Consider the following 27918-nt stretch of genomic DNA (forward strand, 5'->3'; position numbering starts at 1 on the left):
TACATCACCCAAATTACAAATACACCCTTGAAGTTACTATTCAAAACAGAACTGCATGGACAGGTGCTTTATTTACCTTACTGCTCAGCTTGGAGAACCCCAATGGCCTACCCTAATGCCAAGAGCAAGCCTTCAAGCACATTCAGCTCAGAGCCATCTTGCCCTTACTTCCCATCCCTGAGCAGCAGGTGGGTTTGCTCACCAGCCTCCACGAATCAGATCCTTTCCACCTTCCCACCTCCAACCTGCCTCCCAAGCAGACTCCTTGCCAGGGACTTCCCAGGCCCTGGATGCTTCTGGAAACCCCCTTCAAATAAAAAAAAAAATGAAGAGGAGAGCTGTTATAACCAAAGGGAGTACACACAGGACACTTCATACCTGCCTAGCTCTGCCTGTCCTCCTTCCAGAGGTGAAGATCCAAAGAGAAGGCATCTGACTTGCAGCAGGCAACTCAGCAGGCTCAGGAGTGCCCTTGTACAGCCAAAAGGAGGGAGGGCAGAAGCACCAAGGATGATATGGAGACCTGTCACCTCCACATCACTGTGCACATCAAATCATGCTTCTCTCTACTAATCTACTAATGGTCAGGCACTGCAATGGATGCCCAGGGAGGTGGTAGAATCACCGACCCTGGGGGTGTTCAAGGAAAGACTGGATGTTGCGTTGAGGGACATGGTTTAGTGGGAGCTATTGGGAATAGGTGAACGGTTGGACTGGGTGATCTTTTAGGTCTTTTCCAACCTTAGTGATTCTATGATTCTAATCCTCAGGGTCCTTCCCTCTCTCACCCTTCCCTTTGCACTCACCAGGCATAATGAGCTCCCAGCTCCACTAATTAACAGGAGCTGCAATCGACAGGGGTGACCACTTTCCCCAATAGTTTACTGCAAAACTCTCCCCTCTCCCCTGAAGGTTTTGTTCCTGAACACAGCAGGAATGAAAGGGTTACATCTAAAAAGGTGAAATGAAAGAAGGGGAAAAACATCCCACAAGTGAGGAATGTCAAACTGTCACAACGCCATCAGCCGTTTCCTCAGCAAGTCTGAGTCTCGGTGTGCACAGGATTGCCATGTCTGGGAAAAAATAATCTGTCAGAGTAAATGGTTCCATCTTCAAAAGAGAGACTTGAAGAGGTGCTTGGCACAGGGGCTTAAAATTGTTTTCTGCTGTTTCTAAAGCCAAGCTCACAGGAAAGATCAAAAGGCAACCCACCTTCCCTCGAGAGCATCCCACCACAGCCATGCCACAGCTCTGCAGCCTCTGACAGAGGAATCTGCCTGATGGCAAGTTCTCTCTCAGACATAGCAATCAGTTTCCTCCCCACAAACGTTTCAGCACAGCATCTCCCCCACACTGAGATCAGAGCTGGTGTCCCAGCAATGCTGGGGACAACCAGAGCTGGAATCAGACCTATCTCAAACCTGCTCACACACCTGACTTTGGGTCAGCTGGCTGTTATTCAACCAGGACAAACAGCAAAACTCACTGTTACCTGACTGCAAACAAACAGAAGTTTCATAACTTGCAGGTAACTTCTCTTTTCTTGTGCCTCTCCCATCACAAAGGACAGACTCCTACCCTGCTCCTTCCAGCCTCCACTTCTGGCACCTGAAATTCTTCTTCTGACAGCACCTCTCTAAAGGATCTCAACACTCTGCATTGTGGAAGCATTAGGGGATCATCTCTCACCACCCCAGGCATTCCCACTTTTCTCGTCCAGAAAAAAGAAACCCAGTTCCTCTGCCTCTATTTGCTCACCGTGCTTTCAGTCAGTAGCCTTCCATCTCAGCTTCATTTTCTCACTTTCATTTTTCCCCTCTCCTTTTTTCCATGCTGTAGCTCCCATCACCCTAAAACCGATGCTTGCTCTCCACCTCTCAGCACTTCAGTTGTCCCAGGTGAGGTTTCCCATTCACCTGAACGCTCCATTCCTCTAACATGCTCCTTGCCATCTCCTGGCTCTTCACCCCCTGCCTGCTCCCTTCCCATCCAACACACCACCAGCCTACAGGGCAGCATTTGTTCCAGGATATGATGTATTTATAACCCCAAATCCACGATCTGAAAGCAGCAGCCCCTGCAGAACACACAGCAGAGAACGCTGATCAGTTTTTCATAAGAACTGCAAACTGAGCTATGGGAAACTCAGCAGTCTGGATTTACACACGGGAATATCAGAATCGCTTTCATTTTGACTGAAAGAGTCATAACCCCGCATTTCACCGAGAGCTGAAACCAAACTAGAAACAGAGCACGTGTCAAAACCATACAAAACTACAACTTCTGCATGGTTTTGATGCAAAATAATCTAAGCAGGCTGGCAGCCTACAAATCCTAACGATTTTGTGGACAAATCTGGGGCAAGTTTAGAATTTGTAACATAGTGTGTTACATGTCAGTTTAGGTTTCACTGCGAATATTTTTTCAGCAGAGCGGTAGCAGGCTCTGAGCTCTTGGTATAACTTGCCAAAACAAGAGCCAAATGCGTACAGCTGAGTCGGAGACTAGTTTCACCATTTCGAGTTACTGGCAATTCTTGGATCGGAGGGGACATCACAGAATCACTGCAGTTGGAAGGGATCTCTGGGGACCACGTAGCCCAATCCTCTGCTAAAGCAGGTGCCCTACAGTAGGTTGCACAGGGCCCAGATGTGGTCTTTCTCTGATCCTACATGCAGAAGCTCCTTTGCTTCAAGTTCTTCTGATGAGCTGAGGAGCTCCTCTTGCACCACTGCCTCACAATACATGTTGAGGATGGCCAGACCCAGCTGTGAGGACAGGTGTTGGCTTTGGGGCACCCCTTCCTCAGTGGGACAGGAGCCCCCAAACCACCCCGAGCCCACCCAGCTACCAGTGCTGCTCACTGGGCATCAGGGCCTCGTCCCACATTTGGGCACAAGAAGCGGAACTGAAAACAAGCTCTCCCATAACCCCTATGGAATCACACCACGGTTGGGTTGGAAGGGTCCTCACAGCCCCACCGTGGCCACGGGCTGGCTGCCCACCGGCTCAGGCTGCCCAGGGCCCATCTGCAGCCTCGAGCACCTCCAAGGATGGGGCACCCATCGCCTTCTGAGCGAAGGATTTCCCCCCAGCATCCTACATGCTTCACTCACCCTTCGGGCTTTGAACACAAACCCGCACCCCGACGCCCCGTGAACAACCGGCGCTGAGGTGGGGCTGAGCGCTGCCCGCCCCGCGCTGTGCCCGGGCTGAGTGCGAGTTCCGCACCGCACGGCCCCGTTCCGCACCCACCCAGCAGACTGCGATGGGTCCCGCAGACCTTCACACCGTTCCACCCGACCCGCGACAGCTCTCAGAACCACGAGAAGCCCCAAACCCTCAGGAATTCCCGCGGTTCTGCTGGCAGCGAGCCGGGCCGCCCGCAGCGCCGGGCCGTCCCCCACCCGCTCCCGGGAGAGAGAACGCGGCGCGGCGGCAGCACCCGGACACTCACGGTACAGCAGCGCGACGGCGCGCAGCAGCACGATACGGGTGAGCCAGAAGGTACCTGGCGACAGCGGCGGCCCGACCCCGCCGCCCGCCGACTCCGGGCCCGCCGCCCGTCCCGGAGTCTCGGGGGCGCCGCTGCCGCCCGCCGCCGCCGCCCGCCGCTGCCTCAGCGCCGCGCTGGGCGCCGCCATGTCGGGACCCGCAGCGAGCATGCGTGCGGCCGCCCCCCGCGGGCCGGGCAGGGCGGCGGGCGGGAAGCAGCCCCTCAGCGCGGCCGCTGCCGTTCGGGTTTGGCTGCGAGTCCCCAGGGAGCCGGGAATTGCTCGTAAAACCATTGCAGTAGGAAAAGCCCTCTCTGATCCCCGAGTCCAACCCATCCCACTGTGCCCAGTCCTCAAGAGCCACATCTCCACACCGATTTTATGACTATAGCCATCAAACGCTTGACCCCGTGTTCAGCCGTGGATATTGTTTTTAACCAAACCACGTTTCAGTGCAGTGTCCCCGGCCGCCGTTTAGAAGGTTTCAGAAGCGCATCCCATCCAAATAAACAGCGCATTGCTGAGCCGTGTGCTGCGCTCTGAGAAAGTATCTGTTATCAGGTGTGACGCTATGCAGTGCTTCTCAGACTGTGCACCCATCCCTTATAAATGCCTCTTTTGTTTTTCCAGTTTCCCATCACCGCTGCTTGCATTGTTCTGTCAGAAGGAAAAAAAAAATAGAAAAAAACACAAGCACGACATAATGGTGCATTGTATAGGCAAAGAAAAATAAGTTATTTGTTAAGGGCTGCGGGTGGACTGCAGTTTTGCTCTCCCTTTGGATTAGCCACGAGGTTTGGCTAGATAGATGTGAGGAGATGGAAGCGAATGGTTTCCTTTGTGGGGTCTGTATGAAACTTTTACAGCAAATTCCATGTTAAGTGGCAATGTCTGTAAAACAAACTGGATAATTGAGGAAATTGCTGAGGAAAAGTGGAAGGCTTAGGCTACAGATTTAGCAAAAAGGGAATAATTGGAGCTGGGGACGCAGAACTTGATCGGTTTTCATGGCGAGGGATTGCCCTGAGCTCTGCAGCCCAGGCTGAGACAGCAGCGTGCCAATGGTGCCTTGCAACGATACGAGCTGCAAGGTTTTAAGTATATTAAATTGCATTAATGTGTTGTTACTCTAAGGGACCGATCCAGCACTCATAAAAGGCCGTAGGAGCCTTCCTTTAGCCCTACTGGAAGATGGATCAAGCTGTAAAGGAAAACGTGCCATAAAATGGTGGATTAGAATGCTGAATTACCTTCCCTCTGTTCCACAGTTCATGTTGGTGCCCAGCTTTGTGTGCGGTGTTGTCTTGTGTTTGGTTTTCTGCTCACTTTTTTTGTTGTCAGCTTTCATTTTCATGTTGTAATTTTTGTTGGCTTTCCCTCTTCTCGAACAAAAGTATCAGAAAAGAAAACAATGTAAGAACCCAGCAAGTAACACAAACGAGATATTTAAGAGCCAGGCTCTGCGTCTCAAAGGGAAAGCGATTCATAAATGTCAGGCCCGCAGGCAGCGCAGAGGCATCATTGATGCTGATCTTCATTCAACAAAATGCGAGCCGCCACGTCCCCCCGCCCGACCCTATTTTGCTGTGTTCCAAACAGCTGCAAAAGTGTCAGAGAAACAAGCATTTACTGTCACAGCACCCAGCAGCTGTCCCCATCAGCACCTCAGCCCTGCTGTCCCTGGCACCCTAAATTACTCTGTGTTCATTCAGGTCCAGACTTTCTCCCCCTCTGGCTGCCAGGAATTGGGTTTAAATAAAACAGAGCGAGTGAATGTGTGCAGAAATAACTATTTTGTAAAGAAGCATTAACATTTGGGGACTCCTCTAAAGAAAACATACATTCACTTATGTATAATACAGTAATAGGCAATCCCACGGAGCGTTCAGCTGCATCTGCTGAATGGGAGGTGGGATCTCACGAAGAATTTGGGAGCTTCCTTCTACTAGTTAACATTTTTCCAGATGTAATATTTTTTTCCATTAAATCTCTGATCTTTCCCTCTGGAAATCCGATCCTTAACTCCAGGGTTAGCAGGATTAGGACTGAAAAGGATTTTTGGAGGAAGAATTACTTTTTTCTTACAGTATTTGTATGGCGTCTATAACAAGGGGAGGGGGGAGGTGTTGATTCAGAAGTGGGATTCCAAAGTGGTACCATAGGACAAACAATTAATAATCACAGTAATTATATGTAATAAAACTGTCGTTCTCCGTTATTCTGAGGAAATAAAATAAAAATGCCATCCAGTCTGCATCGTGCAACGGGAAAAAACAAACCTCTCGCCACTGCATCACCTGGCCTTTACAATCTGATTGTGGTGTCATTCATCGCTCTACAGCAAATTTTGTGATGCTAATGGTATCTTTTAAAATTTGGATAGAAATAATACCTTGACATATATTTTGCTTTCCCCCAGTTTTAGTCCCTACACACATTTTCTGAGACCGGAAGAGAAACTTGTTCAGGTTTGTAATTGCCCTCAGGTCCAGGTCCTTGGCTGCCAGGACCGCGGCTGCGAGCGCTGCAAGGCAAAAACTCCATGTGAGCCACGAGTTCACATCTTCCACTGGGATAGTAAAAATTAATAATCAAAAAGGCATTTGTCAGCGAGGGCTTTTTGATTTTCTTTTAGCAGAAATTCCTCTCCAGGCCAAACGCGGCATGTGAAGATTTTCACAGAGCGCTCTTTGAAATGAAACCTTCCTAAGAAGAGGTTCATTTCTTTACTGATATCTCCTGCCATGATGAAATCTAGAAAAGGACTTGGGATTCCCATGCACTCCTCTCCATGTGCCTTTTCAGCAAGGGAAAGTCAGTGCAGCCCTGCCTGGCACAGGTGTGCTGAGTTTCTTCATCTCACCAGGTAAATGTTCATGGGTTGGAAAGGAGCTGCCAGGAGACACATTCCTGCATTACGTTTATCATGCAGCTGTCCAGAAAAAGAAGGGATGCATGAGCTCAGAGCCCCATTAACGCAATAAAAACTAATATTAAACTAATATTTAAGCCCCTCTTTCTTCACCCTGCTCTCAGCAAGCTGCAGCAGCTGTGCAATGAGTGCAGGTTTGCTTCCAATCATTGTGATGCAAGCCCCGAGCCCTAGCTCTCTGCAGTCTGTGGAAACGTCTCTAATAATGGGCTCTGGATGAGGCTGTAACAATACAGACTTGTTCTTGCTGCAGTGGGAGCACCGTGTCTGGAACGCAGGAACTCTGATGGGAGCACACGGTTGTTTTCCACTCCTGCTGTGCAGGTGACACTGAGAATTTTGAGAGCAAAGCTAAGTCTGGTGGTGGGAGCTGTGGAAATAAATGCTGGGGACCGAATACTCCAAGTGTTAAGTAAAATTTGCAGAAAACTTCTGTCCATTTTCATCCTCCAAATGGATCCAACTCCTTAGGTTTCCAAACTGTCCAAAGCAGCATGGCTCACTCATGTGCATGGATGACAGATTTCAGACCACAACTGATCAAGCAAGCAGCTGAGCGATGTAAATCCAGTGTTAGATTTGTATGAGCAGACAGCGGTCTGTGCTGGAGCCTTTGCAAGCACTGTAGGATTGGACCCAATACTATGGTTCATTCTGAGAGCAAATCTTTTCCTCTCTTCTGCTGCTGTTTTAATTGAAATTAACTAAAAGCTACAGCCCATCTTCTCCTCCCTGTTAGAAATCAGTAGCTGTACTGAAAATGACTGAATTTTGTTTTGCAGAAATCCCTGAGCTGCCACTGAAATGCCGTATCCTCTGGGCAGAGCATTAATCCTGCAGATGTCAGAGGCTTATTTTAACACGATGCATAGGTTACTCTTATCTGATTAGGGATTGTTTTTAATTCTCCCTGTAATGTTCTTTTTATTTGCTCTTCAAAATTCCCATGTAAAGTCTGCTCGCAGTTCAAAGGTAGCCAATTTTTGAAAAATGATAACCTTACCACTCGATCAGATTAAGCCACAGAGCCCACTTTTGGCTGCAACCCCCCAGCGAGGGAATGAGTGCTGCAGAGCATTTCCCATTGTGTGTTCTTGTACGCTCTGAAAACGCATATGAAAATGACTCTCCTCTTTGATGCTGAGATGAAATGTCCCTTCCCCAGTGTTCACGGGGCACTGACAGCCCTGCAGCCAGGACACTGCCATGCAGGACCAGGAGATGTGCTGCAGAGGAACCAGGACTGGGGTCAGAGTTCCTCCACCCTGCAGTGACTCTGAGAGTTCCCAGAGACAAGTGACAGTGTGATGGAGCCAGACACACAGATGTGGGATTTACTACTTGATCCCGAGCAACATTGGTGTGAGCTGGCCAGGAATTTTATCAGTGTCAGACTTCTCAAAAAATGAAGAAACACTGCCAATATTGGCAGGTGCCTGACGGAGTCCTGCTGTAGCCACCCTGTCAATAAAAGCTTATTTATCCCTCCCAAACCATCCCTAAACCTGCCCTGTTCAGCACACTGTTTAAGCCTCCACTGGATTACGTGAACCTCAATGCTCCCCAAAGCAGACTGTGCAGTCTGTTTCTCCTTTGGCATCTGAGGCTTGGTTTAATAGGCATGGTTGAGGAAGTAACCCCTTTCTTCTGATAAAGGCCAAAGGGTATCAACCAGGATATGGCATGAACCAAGCAAACAAAATCACCAAGGAAGAAACACGTTCTTCTACAGAAGTGGAACTGCAGCGTGACTGTACCTGCCCCTTGTTTCAGCCCCTGGTGCCCTTCCCTTTCAGATGTCTGTGCTCCTCCCAGCCAGCTGATAGCCCAGATAAAACAACACATGGTGTGGAATCACCGCAGGACCCATCCTGCAGCTCCATCCTTTGCCCATCCCTGGGCAAACATCCTCAACTCTTCGTCACACTAAATACGGACCTGCAAGATCCCCAAAGCAGGTGTGAGGAAACATGCCCTGCCCATCCCTGGCTCTCCCCTTCTCCTACCCATCTCCAGAATAAGAGGCAGTGGTTCCTGATGTTCTCCTCCTATCTGCTTTTGCATGCGGGCCAGGAGGTGCATCTCACTGCCCCAGGCAGCACTGGGGAGCCAGGCAGGACAGCAGGATGTGAGTGAGGAGAAAAGCAGCATCACTGATCTCACATTCCTCAGGGCTGCAGGATGACCTGGGCCTGAGGGCAGCAATGAGGGGAGCACAGCTCTAGTTGCCATTCCTCACCCCACAGAGTCCTCCCAACCCTACAATGACAATGGGATCTTCCCAGGGAGGCACTGCCAGGAGAGGCTGACTGCAATCAGGGACTGAAAGCAGTGATTATTTCTTTGGCTCAGCTGCCATTCATTCAAAGAATGAAATACAATTTACCTGACTCACAGAAACACCATGCAACAAATTTAGTAGGGAGCCACAAGACCCCACAGTGACCGGCATCATTTCTCAGCTGACATAAAGAGCTCTGCTGAGTGTCACTGCTAAACCCACAGCACTGCTAAACCCACAGCCCCAAGAGCTTTGGAGTAGGAAGAGACGTTCCCTCACCCCTCGCTCACACGGTTACCCTACAGATGGTGTTGGGAGGCTTTAAAGCAGCATTATTTTAAGTGATGCTTTGTGAATTTACACTTAAAAAAGAAAATCTTTGCCCAAAGGTAATTCATTTTGCAGCTCTGGAAACGGAAAGCTGAAATCTTGAGAAATGACATTAATAAGGAAATGAGAGAGTTTTTAAATAACATAAATTCCTGCTTTGCACTTCATTGACATGTACCCACTTTCCCATAGGACAGACACGCACACCGTGGCACACACACACAAGTGAAAGCACTTTGAATTCAGAGCGCACGCTTTATTTCAAGGTGAGAAAACATTGCAGGAAACAAACGATGCTCACAGCCACATATTGCTGCTACTGCCCATTGTTGGAGCACAAGTCTTATTTTTCCCCGTAAATCTTATACTTGATCCTATTTTTCCAGAGGGAAAGAGAAGCTGAGGAAGGAATAAAGCCGGAATTCGAAGCACTGCTTTCTTCCAGCCCCAATTACAGGGCTGGATTCCGCGGCTAATTAGAATCAAATGCTCCCAATGAGTTCTGGGGAAGCAGCGCTCGTGCTGAACTCGGCCCAAGGCTACGGGAGGAGCAGGGCGGCACCGGGCGGCTCGGGACGCACGGAGCACCGCGTTCCTCTCCTGGTAACCACCGACCGAACAGCTACAGAACAGGGCAGGGAGCAAAAATTCAGTGCACCCCAACCGCACCGAGACCCGTTACCCCCAGAATAAAAGGACCTTTGGCACAGCCGGGGCTTAATCACAGCCCCGCCGCCCCAGCGGTACCGCACAGCGGAGCGTCCACAGCGCCTTACAGCCGCGCAGCGCAGAGAACGGAGCGGCAAACCGAACCGCTCCAAGCGGCAGCGGACACTCCGGGCGGGAACGCAGCGCGAGAGCAGCACTGCCCCGCACCGCACGCACCGCCCCGTATGGAAATGAGCCCCGCCCTCTCCGCCAATCGGGAACGGTGCTGGGGGCGGAGCCTCACTCCCGCGCCTTAAAGGCGCCCGTTGCCGGGGGCCGCGTTTTGCACTGGACGTGGAGCGCGGCAGCGGACGAAGGGAGCGGTGCGGGGCGCCGGGACTGCGGAGCGAGAGTTTGAGTGCTTTTTTTTCTTTTTTTTCCTTTTTTTTTTTTTTTTTTTTTTTGGCTGATTTTGCTGCCTTTGTGCCTTTTTCCTTTTCTTGAAATCGTATTCTGCTCAGTTTTTGTATTTTTATTTGTGTTTTGGTTTTTTTCCTCGCCTTCTGGGAGCCTGCGGAGGGCTGCACGGCACCGCTGCTCTTCTCGGGGCGGCTCAGCCCCGCGCCCCCTTTTCGCCTCCCCCGTCCTCTTCCCCATCCCGCCCCGCTCGCGGCCACCAAATGCTCAACATGACCGAGGAGCACGACAAGGCGCTGGAGGCTCCGTGCAGCCCCGCGGGCACCACCAGCTCCATGTCCCACGTGGACTCGGACTCCGACTCCCCGCTGTCCCCCGCCGGCTCCGAGGGCCTGGGCTGCGCGCCCGCGCCCGCACCGCGACCCCCCGGTGCCGCCCCGCTGGGCGCTAAGGTGGATGCGGCCGAGGTGGACGAGCGCTTCCCCGCCTGCATCCGCGACGCCGTCTCGCAGGTGCTGAAGGGCTACGACTGGAGCTTGGTGCCTATGCCCGTGCGCGGCAACGGGTCGCTCAAGGCGAAGCCGCACGTCAAGCGGCCTATGAACGCCTTCATGGTGTGGGCGCAGGCCGCCCGCAGGAAGCTGGCCGACCAATACCCGCACCTGCACAACGCCGAGCTCAGTAAGACGCTGGGCAAGCTCTGGCGGTGAGTCCGCACCGCGCATCTCCGCGCCGCCGGGGACGTTCCGGGGGCTTCGCTGCCGTTCGCGCAGCTTCGCATCTCTCTCACCGCTTCTTTCATGCTGTTTTTTCCCCTTTCTCTTTAACATTTTCCCTTTCTTTAACTTCTTTTTCCCTGTCCGTCTTTGCTCGTGGAGCGGTTCTCAGGGCGCTTCGGACTCTTCAGCCCTTGCTCGTTCCTGTTCTTTCCAGTGCTTCCTACATCCCCGAGAAATGCTGCTTATTTTCTTACTGCTTCTTTTACAATGTCGTTTTCTCATGTACTTTTTTTTTTTTTTTTTTTTTGCTGGCTGGCTCGCTTGCTGCCTAACAATCTGTAAAACTAGACAAGCCGATTTTTAGCTATAATTTCGCTCTGCTTTCTTACTTCCCTCGCTATGAGCACCATTACCACAACTGATGCAAACTTTTCTTGCTGGGCCGTGTGCTGCAGCTGCACCAAACCCGCACTGCCGCTGCCTGTTTGGGCTCCTCGGCAGTGTACAAAGCAAGGTTGGGGCCGGGGGAAGATTTAAGAGAAAGGATCCCATTGCTTTGCCTTTGGGAGTTCTTTGTGAGCCCCACACAAAGCTGGACGTGGGCAGCACTGCGGGTCGTGGTGGTGGGGTGGCATTTGTAGGGTGACTGTGGGAATTATATTTGGCAAAGGGATGAAAAGTGGCTTTTTTAAATGGGATGGGGGGGTATTTTGTCTGATTTTCAATATCGGTAAGGATGTGCTTTTTTCTGCCTCTATAACTGATATTTTAACAGATTTTTGCAGTAGGGTTTTGTTTTTTTTGCTGCTACGGCAAATTTGTATTGAACTCTTTGGTCATTGCAGTGCGGATGTGAGTCAGAAAATAAACTGTAAACTTATAAGGAAAAGACATTAATTTTGGATTTTTCTTTTTCCTCCTTATTAAAAAAAAAAAAAAAATCAATCCCAAACCAGTTTGTTAAGTGAAAATGAGAAACGTCCCTTTGTGGAAGAAGCTGAGCGGCTCAGGGTCCAGCACAAAAAGGATCACCCGGATTATAAATACCAGCCCCGGAGGAGGAAAAGCGTGAAAGCTGGGCAGAGCGACTCTGACTCCGGGGCTGAGCTCAGCCACCACGCCGGCACCCAGATCTACAAGGCTGACAGCGGGCTGGGGGGCATGGCTGATGGCCACCACCATGGCGAGCACACAGGTAAAGGGTCCTGGGGGGCTGAGAACTGCTCGTTGTGGAGGTGTTGCTTTGTGACTTGAACCTGCCTGTGGGCACAAGCCCGTCTGCATGCTCAGAGCCTGTGCAGTGTGGGACTGAGGGGCATCCAAAAGCAGAGCCGTTGCTCTAAGAGCTGTGGTTTTTGTATCAGGTTGTGAGTGTGGCCATGCATTTAGTTACTAAATGCAACTGGAAATGCCTGAAGTGCAAAAAATGACTCAGATTTTGTGTCTAGAGAGGGGAATTAATTGTGACAGTACGGGTTAATAATGCATTGGTCACCTGAAGGGTGTCTGGGGGAGCGGCGCCCCCTGAAGCTCCCCGTTTCTCGCAGCGCTGTGAATTGGCACAGGGTACGTGTTGACAGATTCCAGGAGGATTGCGAACGTCCTGCGGCTGCAGGCGTGTCTGCGCTCTTGCCCAGCCTGGCTGGGACCCGGCCCCTTCCCTCATGGCTGGAACAGCATCTCTGCTCTGGGGGAGCCACGCTGGCCTCAGGCCATCTGTGTAGAGGGGTCCTTCTGCTGTGAGGGTGACCCTGCAGGGATGCAGCACTCATTGGGTTGTGCTTCTCGCTATGAACTGTTGGCTCTGTGAGCATTGTATCCTAACTTGAAGAAATAATGGGGAGTGAGGGGAAACATCAGCCACCTCCAACACGGGGCTCTATTTTAAAGTTGCCCCTTCTCCTTTTGCATTATGGACGGGGAGAAACATGTGGTTCTCGGCTTCCTTGAGAGGTGTTTTGTGGTTTCTCTCCTTAAAACTTTCCTGTCCCTTTGTCCCCAGGCCAGCCCCATGGGCCACCCACGCCACCCACAACCCCTAAAACCGACCTGCACCACAGCAGCAAGCAAGAGCTGAAGCATGAGGGCCGCCGCCTCGTGGAAAGCGGCCGCCAGAACATTGACTTCAGCAACGTGGACATCTCAGAGCTGAGCAGCGAGGTCATCAACAACATGGAGACCTTCGATGTGCACGAGTTTGACCAGTACCTGCCGCTCAATGGCCATACCGCCATGCCGGCTGACCACGGCCCCAGTGCTGGCTCCTACAGCACGTCTTACTCCCACTCGGCAGCAGGCGCCGGCGGGGCTGGCCAGGTGTGGACTCACAAGAGCCCGGCCTCAGCATCGCCATCGTCGGCTGATTCGGGCCAGCAAAGGCCGCACATCAAAACGGAGCAGCTGAGCCCCAGTCACTACAGCGACCAGTCCCACGGCTCCCCTGCACATTCCGACTACGGTTCCTACAGCACCCAGGCCTGTGCCACCACCGCTTCCACCGCCACAGCTGCCGCCTCCTTCTCCAGCTCCCAGTGCGACTACACGGACCTGCAGAGCTCCAACTACTACAACCCCTATCCCGGTTACCCCTCCAGCATCTATCAGTACCCCTACTTCCACTCCTCACGGCGTCCCTACGCGACGCCCATCCTCAACGGCTTGTCCATCCCGCCGGCCCACAGCCCCACCGCTAACTGGGACCAGCCGGTCTACACAACCCTGACAAGGCCTTAAAAAGGATGCGTGGAGCCCCCCCAGGGCTTCCCCGACGTATGCACTAATGAAGGAACGAAGAGGAAGAACGTGGAGTGCCGCGATTGTTTCCCAAGTGCCTCCTGAGCCGCTGGGAACTCTGCTCGTTGCGACTGGGTGTCCCCTTGCTTTGAAACTCTCCAAAAGGACAGAGCTCTATTTTTCTTTAATTAATAAAATTAAAAATGAAAAAAAAAAAAAAAAAAAGAAGAGTTAAAAAAGAAATACTGAAAAGGACTGGTGATTCCTTTTGAATAAATGAAGGACAAAACCATTCGACTCCTCTGTGAGGACTGAACTTGCTCATTGTGGAAGCTGACAAGTGCAAAATGGGGTGGGGGGGAGGTGGGGGGAGAAAGGAAGAGACGTTGGAGACTTTCAGGGTCTATTGCAATGTGGGAGACGGACCAACCTTGAGGGCAAGAACTCACCCGGACCAAGGCGTACGGAAAGCGAAACCCCAGCGATTCTGCGTAACAATCTTGTGGGAACAAGCGAGTGTGGTGGGACCAACCAATTACATGTCTGAAGTGTTTGTTTTGTAGTCGAGAGTTCTTCTAAGCAAGGTTTGGCTGTAATTAACATTTTGTTTTGGTTTTTTTTTTTTTTTTTGAAGCTTAAAGTGTTTTTTTTTTTTTAATCTGTTAAATATGTATTTATGTTCTGTATTATTTTGTCTTTTAATTAATGAAGTAATTTTGTGCAGAAAAAAAAAAAAGTAGAATTTTAAAAGATTTTTAAAGATGGGGTGGGGAGGGAGCATCAAAATAGTGGAGATGATACAATAAAATGGTGTTATGAGTCTATAGATACTCTTTGGTTTTCGGGTTCTTTTTGTTTTGAACCGCTCGAGGGAGGCTGAAGGCTGCAGCCTCGCACAGACCTGGTCATGAGCAGGGAGCTCCACTGGGAGCTGCAGCACGGGCAGCGCAGCGCTCAGGGGTGCTGCAGAAGCTGCTCCCTAAATTCGGAGGCTCACACGCCTGGCCGGCAGCAGACAGCGCCGTGTTTTCCTGCCTACCTGCTTTCAGGCTCTAACATGGGATTGAAGGCATTGCAAATAGTTGTACGCTTTCAGAACCAGGACTACTTTATAGGAAGATGTAATTTAATGAGGAATTATCAACTTCTGCTTTGATTTTTTTATTTTTTTTTATTTTTTATTTTTTTAATTTTTTTGGCTTCTAGGGACCAGGTATCATCCATCAAGCTGTGAAACTAAAATCTTCTCCACTAAAAAAAATGTTTAGGTACTTAGTTTTAGACTAATATTTCATTGATATATTTCTACTTCTTCCATTGTATGCTGAGCATATAATAACCATCTATTTTATGATAACTTGTGCCTTTAAAAACTTTGTAAATCTAAAAACATGTTTCAGACGTTATCATCTTTTTACCTTTTCTACGTTTCCTACTCTTTTTCTAAAAATATTTTTTGCATATTTCCTTTTGGGAACGTGGGGGTGGGGGAAAAATACAGAAAACTCGTTTTTATGCAATCTATTTTTCTGTATAAAGTTTGAAAGACTTTGGCTGTTACTTATCTGTTCTCTTCACTAGCTTCTGACTAAGCAATGCTAACTTTTGTACAGATCAATTTGATAAAATTAAAAGTGGCTTTTTATCAAGTCTGTGTTATGTTTTCTTTCTCCTTGAGCCCATTGCTGTGGAACTTGGAATATTTCTGAAAGAGGCTATTCAGAATAAAACGTTGACCGAGGCTTTCTGTTCCGCTGTTTCCTTTTTATCTTGTTTTGTTTTCTCCTTGTTGCTCCCTTTCCCTGCGTTTAAACTGTGCCTTACTGCAAGATTGCCTTTATTTTTTTATACTTCCTCAAGGAGTGTATTTCCATGCAAGTAATCCCAAGGATTTCATAGGATTTTGTTGAGACTGCTCACGTGAGAAAGGCTTTGCAAGGTCAGACTGCATGGTTTGAGCCCGAGTTCATTCTGTTCTGCGCAGCACGTAGGAATTTTACAGTAACAGATTCTGTTTTCTGGTTAGTGAACCCATGTAAATACCTCTTAATTACGATAGCAACAAAATTATACATTACACATGGTATTTTTTTTTTTTAATCCAGCCATTAGAATAGTTACATTTGTGACTTTTTTTGGTTATATAGATGATGTTGCAGTTTGTTTTCAGTGGTTCAGACAAACGGGTGTGAAGTTCCCAAGCTGGGCCCAAACTGGGAGGAAGGGGCTGAGATTAGAAGTGCAGAGAAGCATGCACCAGGCCTGGTTGTGCTGCAGTGCTGTGGAAAATGTTTGAGCATGAGGATAATAAATGTGATGACAATTAATGAAGCTTAAGAACATTGACGAAGTCTGAACAACAGAGTCCCACAGCAAATCTGCTTGCAGCCTCGCCAAGACCTATCGTGCCAGAGTGTCTGTAACTGGACACCATTTTCTCTGTGCTCGTTTACAAAACTTCTGGCAAAATGACTTTATTACACCGTAAGCCAAAGCTGCAGAGTAACTTTCAGAGCAGACTTTCTTTTCTCCTTTATCCTCCCTCCAGTTGCAATGTAAGCTTCAAGTCTCGGCCTAGTTCGTGTGAGAAAAATTGATGCCTTTTGGCTTTGCCTGCTCTGTGCGTTGTTGCGGGACTTCCATTCCGAAGTGCCATGCTTGGGGAAGGAAAAAAGAGAGAGATGGGAATATAAGTGCTTATCTTTACAGCCCCCTTGATGTTTAATAGCAGAGCTCACAGTGACTTCACTGATGTCTGCATAACTCTGAGGCAGAGTCAAAATGTCTGCGTTGGGTAGCAGTGCACATCACTCAAAATACCGACGCTGAAAATTGTTGGCTGACACCCACTGCAAACCAATGGAGTAAAACTCAAAGACGTTACCAGATGGATGCTCACAGAGGTGACGGGCAGGGAAAGCTCCTTGCCCTGAGCAGTCTCAGTGAGTCTGACTTCAGAGCGTGCTGGAAATCTCCCGATGTTCATTTCCCATGCTTAGTTTTGCACTCACATCTCCAAGAACGCTGATCTGTGGTACAAGTTATATACGGAGAAGAGCATTTTGCTTTGAAATCTTTGCTGTTTGTACAAATGCGTTCTCATGCATTGTTCCTTTTTCCCGTGTGCTGTGTGGATGAAGCCCGCAGAACGAGACGTGATTTTCCCCGAGCTGAATTCCCGATGTGAATGGCTGCATTGTGTGCTCCCAGCCTGGGCTGGTGGCTCTGTGCTGGCGCGGATCTGGAATGTCTCTGCACAAGTCAATGAGATCAGGTGAAACCAAGGCCGGCTTTTGACCCCTGGCTGTCAACAAAAAAGGGTTCTCAAGATAATTACAGGAATATACAAGTGATAATAGTTCCTCTTCTATTTTGATGCAGGGAGTTATAATTGTTGCTATTTATCTGGATTGCTCGGAAGGTGCTGTTTAGTAAGGAAGAGGAAATTAATTTTATAGCCCATATCCACATTGCTTCTATATGGAGGAAAAAGTCCCTTCCCATCCTCCTTGTTGTAAATTTTCCTGGAGTTTTATACATTTTTGTTACACTTTTTTTACAGTTAGTTATTCGATTTATGGCAAAGAAATTCTTATATGGTGTCCCCCTGGCAGTGCTCAGCTTTAATAAACCTCATGTGAGGCCATCGCACTCCTTGCACTCCCCGGCTGCAGCCCACAGCTCTTGCAAGAGCAAGAGGAGCTCTCAGGGGTTTGTTTTTCCCCTTTTTTATTCCGTGGGGAGGGCTGAGCCCAGCTGCAGTGAAAAGCTGGGGAGATTTTGGAAGCAGGAAAGGGATGGAAGAGCCGAGGATGAGGACGAATCAGTTCCTGAGGGATGCTCCAGCATTTCCCTGCTTTCAGCCTTTGAGAGGCTCAGTTCAGCTCCAATTGATATCAGGTTCTTTTAAGCCTGCAGGCTGATCCATAAGCAGGAACTCAGCAGCAGAAAGGCTCCAAGCTCCCGTTCCCGTGGAGTCCTGTGGAAGCAGGGACTTTTCCCACGTGACTCCTGGCTCCATTCTTCCTTGGAGGCTCTGCAGAGGCTCCACGAGGTTTTTCGGGGTTCCCCACATGGCACACTAAAGAACGTGACGGGACGATGCTTATAGTGCCGTGTGAGCTGAGGAGAACCAAGTGGCTCCTGGGTCCTTCTGCTGCACCACTGCCAGCCGAGCTGGACTGCCATCACCTTGAGAAGCCCTCGTGCCCCTTAGAGGCAGGAATTAGGGACAGCACCAAGCAGCCAAGCACAAGGCTCGGTGAGGGAAAGACATTTCTCAGATGAGTCAGCAGAAGCTGAAAATAATCCCCCAGAGCCCAAACCACAGCAAGCAGTGCTGATGACAGCTTGCTTCATCCTCCTGCCGCCCTGCAGCCGGGTTCCCATCCGCTCTGGGTTCCCATTGTGGGGCTGAGGAGTGAAGGGTGAGCACAGGTCACATCAGTGGGACTGTAGCCAGAGCTATGGTCTGAGTGGAAAGTAAATTCATTTTGTTTCAGAGCTGTGCTGCATGAGGATTGAAATGGAAGGCGATGCTTTCCGACAAAACCATGTAACCTGCTGAAAAAAAAGGAGTTTTAACAGAGCTCGAGGAACCTGCATCTTCTGCAGCCTGGGGGCGCTGGGTCCTGCCCAGGAAGGATTTGGTGCTCAGGTGGCTGCAACCAGGGCTTGGAAGAGTGTCTGGGCGCTGCTGGTGACCCGTCAAGAGGTTCCCATATGGCTGCGGGCACAAGCAGACACGCTGTGTCACTGGCTTAACTGGAGTGTTGGTTTTGACCTGATTTAGTGAAGCCCGTGCAAAAAGCCCGTTGGACACACTTATTGAGGTCTAAAAGCCGCCTTCTTTCAGTTTATCTTAAACCAATTAGGAATGAAAAAACAAGCCGCTCCTAATCCAAACTCTGAGTGCCCCTCCTGCCTCCCACCACCCGCTGCCGGGGCCGTGTTGGTTTAGGGAAAGCGATGCAAAGCGCGGGTGGCTGCCCGGGCTGCAGCACAGGTTGGGGAGCGCCTGCTCTGCGTCTCCCGGCCGCGCTGGCACCGGTTCCTTCCCCGTATTTGTTTGTAGATGTGAAAGCAGGCAATATTGTGACTGTCAGAGACGTGATATTAAAACATTTACCCAAAATACCTCCGCCTGCCTTTCTCCTCCCCTCACTCTTCTCCCTCCTCCTCCTCCTCCTCCTTTTTTTTTTTTTTGTGCGTCTGAATTCACAACATAGTGATGGAGTCCTTCACCCAGGAAAGGGTTAAGCGTTTTGAAAGGTCTTGTTTGAGGTAGAGTGAATTTTAACCACCACACACATAACGAATGCGAAACAGCCTGAATTGCTGGTGAGGAGCCAAGAGCACAAGAGAGGAGCTGCTGAATTTTAATGATTCATTATTGCATGGAAGGCCTTTGTCTTCCTTTATCCGGTGCACAATAAAAGAATTAATTGGACAGAAAATGGCAGGGCAAAGAACTGACAAGTCATTAAGGGGCTCTGAATGGCTGATTAGGTGCACATTGGGGGTGGAATTTCAACTGCACTGTTTCAGCAAGGGCTCCAGAATAATAATGGCATGGCACAGTTTATATTTTGTATGCAGTACCAGAAAGGCCTTTATGTCGGCATTGTGGTGCTATTTATTATGCTGTCTATTTAGCCATTGTTGGCATTGTGTTTGCAATAAGAATGCACAAACAAAGTTGAGATTTTTTTTTTCATTTAACTTCGCAAAGGCAAAATAATTGGGAATCAAAATCTCGCTCCGCGGATAGTTTTATTAATTTTTGTGTGTGTGTGTGTCCAGAAACGGCAGTAAATATTTAGACTTGAGAGAAGCAGCTCCCTTTGCAGAAAGGAGAGGAAGGAATGGGCTCCTCCTGCTCCTGCCGGCCGGGGCAGCGTCGTGCAGCTGCAGCACTGGGTGCCCATCGCTGCCTGGGAAGGACGCAGAGAACCATCCCACATACGGCTCCTTCGAGCCGGCTTCTGCCAAGGTTTCCTTCTTGTTGTTGATGTTAAGCAGTTGCCTGTGAGTTGTAATAAAAGCCACACACACAGAAGGGAGGGAAAGAATAAAACAATCTTTCCAGGCACACCGGGTAGGTGTGATTTTGATGAGGAATGCGCTGTTTTTTTTAAGAAGAGGTTAGCAAATATTCAGCAGTTGAGTGTCAGCTGTGTTCACAGCTGGCTGAAAGTTTCATGGAGGAAAGGAACTTCACCAAAGATACGACACTGCTTTTCCTGAAAGTGAATTCATGGCAGCCTGATGAAAATTGAAAGCCGTCAGCTTCATGTAACCTCGACATTTTTACACATTGAAGATTACTCTTTTAATCTCTCTCAGAAGCTCACAGAGGATAACTGCACTTCTGGCAAGGTCCTTCCTGTCCTCAGGATCTGTCCCGCATTGGCGATGCTTTGATAAAGAGATGCACACCCACCCTGCATCCTGCTCTCAGGCAGCAAGTGCCTCTCATGCTTGCAATGGGTTGGCACGGATAAACCTCTGCTTCCCAAGCACAGAGGAGCAGAATCACTGATGTGCCTCATCCAGCTCAGGGCCTGGCCCCTTCTCATGCTTTTTTCTCCTGGGTATAATGGGTTAATAATGGGTTAACTATATATATATATATATTTGAAAAAGTGAGAGAGGATTTGGGTGTCAGGGAGATGGATGAGCTGCAATCTGAAACTTTTTAGGTAAGAATAAGTGAAAAGGAAAATGGGGTTATTACAAAAAATGCCATTCTCAGTAGAATACAGCCCTTCTGCAGTAATATTTTAAGAGGTAGTTAGCAGCAATCTTCATTTGGGAAAGTAAAGGTGTACATGTCAAACAAAACTAATATTTTAAAAAAAAAAAAAAGAAGAGGTGGGAAGGTAGCCTGTTCCACTGGAAATTGTAATGTTCCTCCTGAGGTTTCTGCTTCTTAATACTGTGAAAGTGGAGGAACGATCTCTGCCATTTGCACTGTGGCTGGGAGGGAGGCAGAGGGGAAAGCTGCTCTCTGCTGATAGGGGCAGCTCTGCTGGTCACCAGATGGAGACGGGGATAGAGCTGAGCAAACCTGATGAGCAAACCCACATGGACAAGGTTTGGGCCGGAATCCAGATATCCTCAACATTTGGGAGAAATCAGATCTGTGGAGGAGGAGCTTGGAGCGACGTCTATCAGAATGAAGTCAGGTGAAGGTTTCAGAGCCAGATCCCGAACATCCCCAAAGATCCATGTGTTCGAGCCCTGGAATAGTTGGCTGAACTCCACGTCTGGTTATGGGATACAGAGAACTTAAAAATGTATCTAAAACACTTAACAAAATTCCCAGATGGAAGCAAGTTTGTTTTTTTGTAATGAAAATAACTTAACAAAACATCCGAGTAGTAGATGTTTGTGCTCTATTTCTGGAAATGCAGAGAATATGAACACCCCACCAAAAAATGCTAAAACAATCAGCCCTAAGTAAACATAGATGTTCGGATTTGCTTTAGAGTAGGAAGGAAGATAGAGATGTCTGCACTGGAGGATTGCAAAGGTCTGTCTAAAAGTGCATCCTCTAAAGACACACGCAGGTTTGCAAGGCAGAAGAGAACAAAACCCCCCTCAGAACACAGAAAAAAACAGCTTTTACACAGCAGCCCTTCCTCTCTGCCAGCCTCCAGCCATCAATAGAGGATGAGGCACTTTTGCTGCAGGAATGTTATGGCCAGAAGTGTAATTATCTGCACCTGAAGACCTCTCTCTGGAATGAAAGGAGTCCGTTAAAAGCAGGGAGTATAGTTGAGTTCCCAATCCAAAATGTCCTCAGTGGGCACAATTTTGTCCTGATTTGATGTTGGGGCCCTGTGTGCTCCTGGCGCTGATGTTGGTGACATTTGTCTCATCCCAGTGTGAAAAATGGACTATAAACATGCTTTAAAAGTCAGGGTTTCCTGGTTTCTGAGCAATAAATCCTGCTGTTTGGGCTGTGCTTTCCAAGTGATAAATTTCTAGATCTCTGGGAAAATACACTCTGGAGAAAGCAGACAATGCAGAAAAGCCCGCAGCACTGCCCAAAATGACATTTACATCTTGGATGGCAAAGCATCCCAGCCAGGACTGTTGTACAAATGCCTGTGGGGAGGAAGGATCGATGGCGTGGTGCAGATCAGAACTCCCTGGGAAAACCAGGCAGAGATGGGGGCTGGGGCCACTGCATCCCAAACCTGGTGATGGTTCCTATTCCTGTCCAGGCTCAGGGCACCCCAGTCTCTGGGAACTGCCATTTCACAAGGCCATGACCTTGGTTCCAGGGCCACCTGGACCTAACCCCAGGATGCAGGTTTTGAGCCCTAAATGGCTCAAATGGCATCTTTTGGATTTTCCCTTTTGCCTAATTACAGGGATTTATTTTTATTACCACTATAGGTTTGTTCCAAAATCCAGTCGGCTCAGCGGAAGCCTTTCATGGGCTTTTGGATCAGACCTATGCACTTGGTGTAGTTTTTGCTATGACAAATTATCAATTATTTGCTGGTTCACATTTAATTATTAACAGAAGCTGCAGATTTGGAGATCCCTGTTGCCCTGAAATCAAAGACAGGGCTCCAGATTTCATTCCAGCTCCTGATGCAGTGGTGAATTCACAAAATGAGAGAAGTGAAACCATGTTGTGATGCTACACATCCAGCCCTCTGTGTCTGGAGCTGAATAATCACAACATCAGACGTGCCGAGATGGATTTGGGCCAAAATTTCTGCAGTCCATCTCCAACTGAGAGCTTAGTGCACCTCTGTGTCCGACATCTGCTCTACCTGCACAGGAACGGTGCTCACTGTGCCTCTAATCACTTCAAACATCGCTGCTAAACACAGGGATTAGGAAGGATTTGAGGCATCTGTTCCCTTGTGGGCTGAGATTCATCTCTCTCAGGGTGTTTGATGAGGGTAAGAAATGAATGCTTTCAGCTTGGTTGAAATCCTTGAATGTTCTTGAGAAGTGCAGAAAATGAAGATACTGCTTACCCTGTTATTCTGGTGGGGTTTTTCTTGACTGGGACGTGTCCCATGCAGCAGCTCAGGGGGAGCATGGGAGCGCCCCACAGGGGAGGGATGCTGAGCAGGCTCCAGGATGCTCTTTAGGGAGCAGAAACATTTTTATTCCTCTCACATGGATGAGTTATGCTGTGGACTTCATTGGAGTCTGCATTGCCTCTGGAAAGGGGTTTTGCTTTTCCTTTTAGCAGGCAAGAAGTTATTCTTAGGACATATCATCCTATCTGTACATCACACCATGAGCTCACCCCAGCCCAGAAATGCTCTTTTTGCCCAAACCCTGGAGCAGGGCACATAGGGACAATTTCCTCATAGCTTCTTCTTTTACAGTAGAGCACACAGAGAGAAAAATTCCTACAGCTTTGCCCTCACTGTGGGCTGCTGTCTGTTCTCAGGTAGGCTCAGGTCTGATTTAGTCTCAATGGAGCATGAGGAGGGACATGAGGAGGGACACAGAGTGCTGTGCTGCTGTGAGGCTGATGGTCATTGAGCACACCGTGCTTTCTCACGCTGACAATAAGCCATTGAGAAGTGAAGCACTAACTCGCTCTCTGAATGGAATGCCTGAGTATTCTCCTGAGCAGGAAATGCTCGTATACAGGGATTTCAGAAGAGACCAAGTTCTGGAATAAAATCTTCACCCTCGGGACACCTGTCCCTCCCTCAGAAATGTAATTCAGTGCCATTTCTGTAGGTGTAAAGCTCCATAGCGGCAGTTAATATATGCATACTTCTGGGTTCCCTCATTACCATTTCAGTTGGCTCGTTTACATAATAACACAGAACAGAAGATCATTTGCATAAAATTAAAAAAAAATCAAATAACTGAATGTTGCTTTTATTTTGAAAGGCGCAGAGAATGAGCCTGTGAAGTTATTTATATCCCCGAAAGTACCAAGCAGGCTAATCGGCAGGGAACCGTGCTTTCTGCACAAAATGGGACTTGACCACTTCAATTTATTCATGAAATATTAGCTCACTTAGTGGAGGAGTATTTTTAAGCAGCTGGGTTGGAGCTGACGGGAAATCCCCTCCCAGCTGCAGCGGGATCAGCGCGACGCGGAGCCAGACAAAAGTGAACTCCCCCAGCTCGGGTCCCTCACCGCACCTGAAGGGACTGGGGAATGAGGGCTCTCTCCTTGGTTACGGATGGCAGAGCAGAAATATGCCTTTCTCTTCTGCACTTCTGCTTCATGGCCATTTACCTAAGCTGTGAGTTTCCACCCATCCCCTCCCCATTCTGTGATGCTCAAGCACCTTCAACCAGGAGATGGAGCAAAGCTCCTTATTGACTTCCCAGGCTCCGCGTTGCATCTTCATTTCTTCTCCTTCTCTTAGCTCAAGGGCTGAATGGGAGCATCTGTCCTGTCTGATGGGCTGCTACTGCAAGTGATGCAGCAACAGCAACCCGATTTCACAGCAAGCATTCCCCACCCAGGCAGGGGAAGCCGCGTGCCCGGCCAACAATAAGGCTGTGGGTTACATGCGGGAAGTGTGAGCCTGCCCGAGCAGCATAGCATGTGCCAATTTGGTATTCAAGGCGTGTGCAAAATGGGCATATTTGCATGAGAAAGGATTGTTGGGAGAAATCTTTGGCCAAATCCCATTTTCATTTATGAGTCTCCAAACATGCAGTATCTCTAGCGACACCAGGAATGTTACTTAAGTTTTGTACAAGCATGATGAGAGTGGATCCTGGCTGAGAGTCGATGCTCTCCTGGACACTTAGCACCCAAAGCTCAGTAAGCACTGAGCTCTTTAGTACAGCACTCCTGGAGAAACCATCACCAAAATCAAACTATCACATCCTGTAGTACGCCAGCCCCTGCATTTTTAACAATGGTGCAAATCCTTCTGTAGGTTATTGGGGTGAGCAGTGCGGAGCTTGGCAAGTTCCCAGAGCGCAGATGGCCTCAGGGCTGGAAAAACAACCCCAAAGCACCTCCTCTATCTGCTCTTTGGAGACCAGCTCTGGGCTGTGGGAGTACTGGGGCAGAGGGACAATGGGACAATGTTTGTGTTGGGATGTCCCCATTCCACAGCATGATGTCCTGAAACAAAGCGCTAGCACAGGCATGTGAGTGGCTGCCCTCTGCCCCCTGGTATGCCAAAAAGAATATGCATTGTTGGGTATGGGTGTGGTGGGTTTCAGCACACTGAGACTGCCAGACTTGGACTTCTGCCCAAAATATTCACATAGCCTTAATAATTGAGTTCCCCTTTTCTCATACTTTTGCACATACTCACCAAGGCTGAGGTGGTCCCTCCGTGTTGCTGGCAGTGCAGGCTTGTCCTGGGGCCTCATGGAGCCCTGTGGTAGATCACAACCATGGGTGACACTTTGAAATTCTGCTCTAAGAAGGCTGTAAGTGCTTGCACGGGGAAGGTAACACACAGCTTTGAGATGGGCACTCCTCTGATGTCCCATCCAAATTTGGCAGCCTGAGCACAATGTCTGTGGTATGTCTGCTCTCTCTTCCAGGTATCTACTCCTCCCATGGGAGAGCAGAAGACTGCAGAGGTCTCCAAACCAGGGGTAATTGGAGGAAACAGTAAACTCACTCTTCCTGGGAAAAGCCATGTGGAGCAGTGCCCAGCACTAGGATGCTGCAAATTGGGGTACATGAGGAAAAGGGAGGTATTGCTCCAGAGAGTCCCACAAACATCCTTATTTCAGAGTCAGTAAAGTCCAGTTATTTATGATGTTTGTGTCCTGTATTGAATAATCAGAAAGAAAAAGTTGTGGGATTTTTTTTTTCCTCCATATATTGCACAGGGACCTTTGTGAGAGGCTCCTGTCAGCACCCAGCAAGGATGCCCCTGTGCAGGTTTGTGCTGGATTGGCCTTTTCCAGGTGATGCATCTCAGACACAAATTGTGCTGGGGGAAATCCATAACAGAATTTCACAGCCCACTGTTTTAATAAATGTATGGAAAACACAGAATGAAATTGAATAGGACCTTTCCAATACACTAATATTTTGGAACACATAGATCATGCATGTGGGAATAGTCCTGGCCCAAAAACAATGGGTATGACCCAAATAGCTCCAAGAGACAACTCTCTGAACACTGCTTGGAAGCTGCATTCAGTAACAGACGATCCCTCGGAGCTGAGGAAGTGGGACATCCAGCCTGCTGAGACTCTGTTCTTGCTGTGCAGGCTTTCAGGGTCATTGGCAAGTGCTTCTCTGTGATACAGGGCAGATGCTCTGTCCACTAATGATGAGAAAAATAGCTATGAACACTGTTAATTGCCAGAATATAAGCTCACTTCTGCGTCTTCCAACTCCCTCTTCAGCAGAGGCTGTGGATGACACTGACTGGTTTTCTTTTCTTTATACACTCAGCACAGCCATAGAGATGTCTGCGAGGCACCCAACACAACCTGGGGTGATGGGAGGATGTGCCCAACCTAGGGCCAGTGTTTTAGTGCAAAAAGCTGAGAGTGTGGCACAACCCCTTGTGCTGCCCAGGCCCTGCATTGAAGGCAATGCCCAGCCTCAGAGAGACATAGCTGAGCATTTGAGCAATGCCTGTGCTGCTGCTATTGGGAACGTACAGCTGAATTTGCAAGGGAAATCGTGTGTAAATAATCCTCATTACTGAAGAAGGCTGTCCCCTTACAGATCAAGTTCACTTGTTATTCTGATCAGTTGATAAGCCTCATTTGCATAATTTTTACTTTCTTCCACACTTCAGCTTTGCTATTACAGTTAGAGTGGGGTTTTATTACTCTTATTAATGTCATTACTGTGTGCGATCATCCTGGCTGGAGGTTCACTGAATGTGCTCGTGCCTGCTGATGGCTGTGGGTGACCACGTGTGGGCTCTGGGCTCTGGATGTAGGGCCAAACTCTTCCTCCTCTTGGTGCTGCCTGCAGCCCTTGGCACTCAGTTTGCAGCTCTGTAGCTCTGGAGGTGCCCTGTTCCTTTACTAGTACAACAAGAGCTGTGCAGCTGGTTCTGTGGATGCCCTTGGAGCCTTTCCTCGTTGCCTGACTGCTCTTTAATGCGAAGGGGCTTTTTCTCCACTGTGAGCATCTGCTTATTCTTTCCTCTGAGAAGGAATGATAGAGATAGCATTCAGTCATGAGCATGGGTGAGATGAAGTGATTGCTGCCTCCCTTCCAGCTCTAGTCAGACTCAGAGATCTTCTGAAATCAGTTTTACTCATAGCTTTCCTTTACATCTTCAAGATTAACAAAGCTAAATTGTGTCAGTTCCTACAGAGGAGAGAAAATACAGGCTGATGTTGCTGGCTCTGGTGCTGGATCATTCCTTGGATGAGAAGGCACCAGTGCCACATCCTTGCCCATGTTACTGTCCTCATTCTCTCCCACTTTCTCTCCCCCACCATCCCCAACTCAGCTGAGCAGTGCTCCCTATTTGCACTGGCTGTGTCCTCATGGACAGTATGGGCACAGTACAGGAGGAGGCATGTGGATGAGAAGTAAAAGTGAGGGGCATGGATTTGCATCATTCGCTCCATATAGAATCTGCTTGGAGCTGTACCAAGGCAGGAGGGAATGATTTCACAGCTCTCTTGGTGGATATAAACGCTTGCTATTGGGCCCACAAAGGGATATCTGTGTGTAAAGTTTGGAGGATGAGGCCCTTAAAGCTCTGCCTTTTCAACCTTTTAAAATCCTGTTCCTCCTTGTGCAAACGCAGCAGCATCTGCTGCAAGCTAGATGGCTACTTTTTATCTATTAATTACTATTAATTACACACACAGCCTCTATGAAACTACCTGTACTTCTGCTCTTTCCTCTCACTGCAGCACCCTGGGTCCCTCCACTCTGGGTTGGGCTGAGGCTGTGGTAGAGCACATGAGGCCTGTGGGTGCACAAAGGCCGCAGCCGCCTGAGGCCCACTGCCACCCTTAGGCCACTCGAGGCCTGCTGCTGTCTGAGGCTTGTGGCCGTGCCACCAGAGGCCTGCAGTAGCTGGAGGCTGGGCTGTGGAGCCCAAAGGCTGCGGTTGCCTTGCAGGTATCTCTGTGGCTCCTCCTGAAGGAGAGCCCCGTGCAGCCGTGGTGTGAAAGTGTTGGTGCTGTGTGTTTGCATGCGGCCGCCAGGCAGGTCTCTGGGCAGGAGGCAGGGCTGGGCTCCCACCTGCGGGACGCAGAACCTCATGTACCCTCCTGCCCCAGGCGTGCTGCCTCTGCCTGACTCCCAGACCAAGGCAGTGTGGCCATGGTAACATATATATCCCTCTGCTTCCTGCTCAGCACTGCGGCCTGGGCACAGAGCCGGCTCTAAGGGTGCTGCCTGAGAGGTGACTGTTCTCTGCCAAGGCACAGTCCTTTCATCTGGGACAAATATTTCAT

General features: G+C 49.1%; 2 protein-coding genes across 3 annotated transcripts in view; one reads left to right on the forward strand and one right to left on the reverse strand.

The window, feature by feature from the left end:
* Positions 1–3665, reverse strand: part of LMF1 (lipase maturation factor 1) — a 164130-nt gene extending 160465 nt beyond the window's left edge. Inside the window, exon 1 of one of the 2 annotated variants that reach the window (XM_048961400.1) lies at positions 3458–3665. In XM_048961400.1, coding sequence (XP_048817357.1) covers positions 3458–3665 — 208 coding nt within the window. The remainder of the gene's footprint in view (positions 1–3457) is intronic. The other variant, XM_048961401.1, reaches the window with a different exon arrangement.
* Positions 3666–10050: 6385 nt separating this feature from the next.
* SOX8 (SRY-box transcription factor 8) lies at positions 10051–13779 on the forward strand. The gene is made up of 3 exons (XM_048961403.1): positions 10051–10808; positions 11778–12016; positions 12824–13779. The coding sequence occupies exons 1-3, from the start codon at positions 10366–10368 to the stop codon at positions 13552–13554; spliced, it is 1413 nt and encodes a 470-aa protein (XP_048817360.1). The 5' UTR covers positions 10051–10365; the 3' UTR covers positions 13555–13779.
* The last annotated feature ends 14139 nt before the right edge of the window (positions 13780–27918 follow it).

Source organism: Lagopus muta, chromosome 15, assembly GCF_023343835.1.
Source record: "Lagopus muta isolate bLagMut1 chromosome 15, bLagMut1 primary, whole genome shotgun sequence".
NCBI classification, from domain to species: Eukaryota; Metazoa; Chordata; class Aves; order Galliformes; family Phasianidae; genus Lagopus; species Lagopus muta.